At 63.0% G+C, this 4,287-nt stretch overlaps 1 protein-coding gene across 1 annotated transcript in view; it reads right to left on the bottom strand.

The window, feature by feature from the left end:
* The window catches only part of C2CD4C (C2 calcium dependent domain containing 4C), a 5,919-nt gene extending 1,895 nt beyond the window's left edge, over positions 1 to 4,024 (bottom strand). Inside the window, exon 1 of the mRNA XM_009279913.1 lies at positions 3,727 to 4,024. Within this exon, the coding sequence (XP_009278188.1) occupies positions 3,727 to 4,024 (298 nt within the window). The remainder of the gene's footprint in view (positions 1 to 3,726) is intronic.
* Positions 4,025 to 4,287: the final 263 nt, after the last annotated feature.

Raw genomic sequence — 4,287 nt, 5'->3', positions numbered from 1 at the left:
TGTCGCCCGCGACGGCGGGGCTGGGATGGGACCTGGAGCGGGGAGCTCTGAGCCGGGAGCGGGACGGCAGCAGCCCCGTGCCCCCCCCAGCGCCCTCCTGCCCCGAGTGCGATCGGGGACCGAGGCCGGTGGGATGGAGCCGTTCCCCCCCCCCGGGCGCAGCTCGCTCTCCCCTCCGAGCTCTTGAGCTCGTCAAAGCGCTGAACAAAGCCAACAGCACTCCAAGGCGTCTCGGAGCTCAAGGACTCGCTGAGTGCATTAAGTGGTTTAATATCGTGGCTGGAGGAGTGGGGGGAGGCAGTGCCACATGTCACGCATTTCACAAGCACCTGGTGGGGACAGCGCTAGGCCCAGGTGGCACCGGGGGCACCAGGGGCAAAACGTCAGAAGGATCCATGGAGCATCACTGCAGGCCCCGGTGCTGCGGGGAGGCAGGAGGGGGGCAGGAGACTCAAACCAGTGTCATCGGCCCCAGTCCAGGTACTGTATGGATTTATAACCTTGGGGACAAGGATGCACCGAGCAGGACGGTGGCACAGATGGGGGCCAGCAGCTATTCCTCCCTGGTTGCTGCCCCGTGGATGCCATCAGGCTGCAAGGACAGCACCGTCATCCCACAGTGGTACAGGGCTGGGAATAATCACCAGAAAGGAGAGCCTGGCTTGGTGAGCTCCTTCAGCAGGAGCTGCTGCAGCCAGGCAGCGACTGTGAGCAGTGGGAGGTCTCAGCTCCCTCTGCATCCTGACTCCCAGCTGATAAAAAGAGAAGGACAGCTGTGCTGAGCCAGACCAAGGGCCAGCAGCCAGCTCTGCCAGCACCTGTGAAAGGTGGCAGGAGAGAAGGTCCCCAGGGCCTGGGGGAACAACCCTCCTCCCTCTCTGGAAGCGAATTGCCCTGCCCTCTCCCTGCACCCCCTGGTTTTGCCGCATGCCCCTCCGCCCGCTGTGCCCAGGCCTCTCCCAGCAGCGAGTGGGCGCTCCCTGGCAGGGCTAGCGCTCTGATTTATGGAGTTTCTTGGCACATTGCTCTGCCTGGCTGGGAGCAGTGGCTCTGAACAACTGTAGACCCTTACCAGGAGCGGGCCCCTCGGCATGGCTGCCTCTCACTGGCCACGGGAGTGGACCTGGGAAAAGCTGCTGGGACCCTCCAAATGAGGCGTGTGAGGAGCAGGAACCAGCCAGGACCTGGAGGGATCTGGGCAGGGATGTCTCAGGGGCAGCGGTGGGGAAGGGGGATGGTGGTGTCCTGGCTGGACCCTGGGCTCTGCACAGCAGGGTGCTGAGTCCTGGGTCCTGTGGCAGGGAAGAGGGCGGATGGAGCCCCAGAGAGGAGGATGAGGCTCACGGGAAGGGGAAGCTGGTGAACAAAAGGCTGGTGTTTGCCTTTCCTCCACCCTGCACAACGGTGGGTAAACAAGGTGCAGAAATGGTTGAGGTCCCTTGAGATAACAAAGAACGCTGGAGCTGGGCCAGCCCTGCCTGCTCGGCTTGGGACCAGCCGTCTCTGGGGCATGGAGGGGAGCAGGGTGCTCAGAGCTGCCTGCTGCCTGCACTGAGCTTGTCTGGGCACAGCTCAAGGCAGGGCTTCCAGGTTTGAGGCAGAAGACGAGCTGCAGTGGTCGGGCAGAGATGCTGAGGTCCCGAATGCCCCAGTTCCCAGTGAAGGGACAGCAGGAGAGACCCAGCGCTCACGGCAGGAGCTGGCACGGGCGCTTGCATCTCCAGCACCTCAGGAGCATGGGCTGTGCCAGAGGCATCCCTTCCTGGCAGCGCAGGCAGGGGCTGCAGCCAGCCCTGCTGCCAGCATGGTGCTGCCAGAGACCAGCGCTCACCTGTGGCACTGCGCTGCCACAGCCACTGTGTGTGGCAGGAGCTGCTGGACTCAGACCAGAAACTGGCAGAGAACAAACAGTCGCAGGGCCAGCAGAAAACAAGGTTTCCAGGGCCTCCAAAACAGGCTCTGGACCCTCACTTGGCACCCAGGAGCGTGGAGCCGGGAGGGGTGCCTTTCCTCGCCTGCCTCCCCCTCGTCCAGGGCTCTCCATGGATCCAGGCAGCATGGGATGCCAGGAGGGGACAGCTCTCCAGGCTCCAGAGCCGCCTCCCCAGGCAGCGTGGCAGGGAACTGGGCAAGGGCTGGGCAGGATGGACAGGGGTCCCTCGTGCTGGGCTGGAGGCTGCTGGAGGCGTGCGGTGCCTGGTAAGGCCTGGGCATGGCACCGCCAGCAAGCGATGCCTGGCTGGGGACACTGGCAGGGCTGGGGACACTGGCAGGGCTAGGGATGCGGCTGGCGAAGCCGGCAGTGTGCTACCACCTGCTGGAAGCTGGGAAGGAGAGAGCCCCACAAGGGGAAGGGGCTGGCGCCAGGACCCCGGGATCCTGGGGCACGCGCTGAGCCCCCGCCACAGCCCCTCTGGGACAGGAGAGCTGCACACATCTCTTCTCCAGCTGGTTAGTTAATTTCATGAAACTTGCTGGAGCCAATGTCAGAGACTCTTACCCCTCTGTCCAGGAAAACTGAACTGGGCAGTGTTCGTTGTCAGCACGTTTGGAGACAGACAGAGGTTGGTCAGCGAGATCCCCAAGGCCCTGGGAGAGCAAGGAGGCCATGTCCCCCTGCAGTTGCTCTTCTGTGGCTTCCAAACCTTCCCAAAACACCTCAGCCTCCCCACCATCACACGGTCTGAAGAAGCAGTGCTGAGAGGCAAGTTGCTCTCCCTTTCAGCCTGACGTTAACTCTGGAGCCTACAGACTGCTACTCTAAACACACTAGCAGCTGCCAGCGGTTTCAGCACGTGTGCCGCTATCTACCTGCTTCATTTCACCATCGCCCAGCCCCAGCCTCCTGCGGGCCCCTCCTCCCTCGCTCTCCTCTCACCCCTAGCCCAGTGAGGACCAGTCTGGGGCAGAGCCGCACTGGGGGTGCAGAGCACACAGAAAGAAATCCAGTTTCAGATGGGAGCACTCCCTGGTGCTCTGACTGCATTATTAACATCCATACTTAATAAAGGCCTCATATTTATTTTGTTTTTTGCTTCAAGAACACTGCTGTGCGGCTCCCAGCTGGCCTCCCCCCACGGGTTCCTGCCCTCATGCTGGGCAGCCGTGGGGCACTGCCCCACAGTGGGACCGTCTCAAGGAGGGTCCCCGAGACCCCATGCAGCGGCCCTGCAGCCCAGGGCAGGGGGGAGTAAAGCCCCCCGCACCCCACGGCCGTCGGCACCACACACCAGCCTCAACCAATGCAGTTAAACCCCTAAAATAAATACCCCACCAGCCCTTCAGGAACCTCACAGCAGCATCGGGGGGCCAGGGGGCCAGGGCAGAGCCAGCAGCAGCCGGTGAAAAGCGTGGGCTCATTCTCCACAGCAAAAGAAGTAAGTCTGGGCTCTCGCTGCCTTTTCCTGCCTCTGCTATTGAGGGAACAGCGCAATTATCTTTGCAGATGCATTACTACATGACAAAAAATAGCAGCTGAGATGGAAGCGCTGCATCCCTGTAGGTATTCAACTATCAATGGAAAATTACACATTCATTACTGGGCTTTATTTAGGGGCTTATTTTATTCATTGACTCAGCCAGCACCCAGCAGCCCCGTCCTGGGAGGGGCCGTCCCCAGCAAGGGGCAGAGGGTGCCAGGGTGACCCTGCTCCCCGAGGTGGGTGCCGACGGCGCAGTGGCAGCACTGGGCACATGGGCAGAGCTGGGCAGGCCGCCAGCACCCACCTGGGACAGGCCGGGTGGAGGGGACCTGGCAGGACCCTGGAGCCAGCCAGTGCCAGGGCTGGTGCCGGACCCGCCGGGAGGCTGGTGCTGCCCACCCAGTGCACGTGCCCTGCAGTTCATAGCCTGGCCGCGCTGCCAGCTCAGAAAGCCTCCCACTGCCAGGCTCCAGCAGCATTGGAGCAGCCTTCTCCTGTCTCCACCGATTCCAGCCAAGCACCTTTTCTAGCTGCCGGCAGCACTGCACAGCCAGGAGCTGCAGCCAGGCCCACTGCAGGGCTCTTGCTCCGCCGGCCGCCATGTTCATTAACGGGAGATGAATGGCAGCTCAGCTCCGGGCTGCTCAGTGCTAGCCCGGCTGTGACAAGAGCCAGACGAGGCCTCACCAGGGGGCTCTGAGGCGAGCGGCCACATCCTGCCCCCGGCCAGAGGTGGGACGTGAGCCCGCAGGCAGTGGGAGCAGGCAGGGCGGGGAGATGCTGGGTGCAGGGAAGAGATGCCGTGCAGGACCAGTGCCCCAGGGCCAAGCCCTGGGTGCTGCAGCCCCCTCCCAGAGCTGGGGGG

This window comes from Aptenodytes forsteri, unplaced genomic scaffold, assembly GCF_000699145.1.
Source record: "Aptenodytes forsteri isolate BGI_AS27 unplaced genomic scaffold, ASM69914v1 Scaffold147, whole genome shotgun sequence".
Lineage (NCBI taxonomy): Eukaryota > Metazoa > Chordata > Aves > Sphenisciformes > Spheniscidae > Aptenodytes > Aptenodytes forsteri.
The sequence above is the reverse complement of the archived record's forward strand: the minus strand, read 5'-3'. Positions and strand labels throughout refer to the sequence as shown.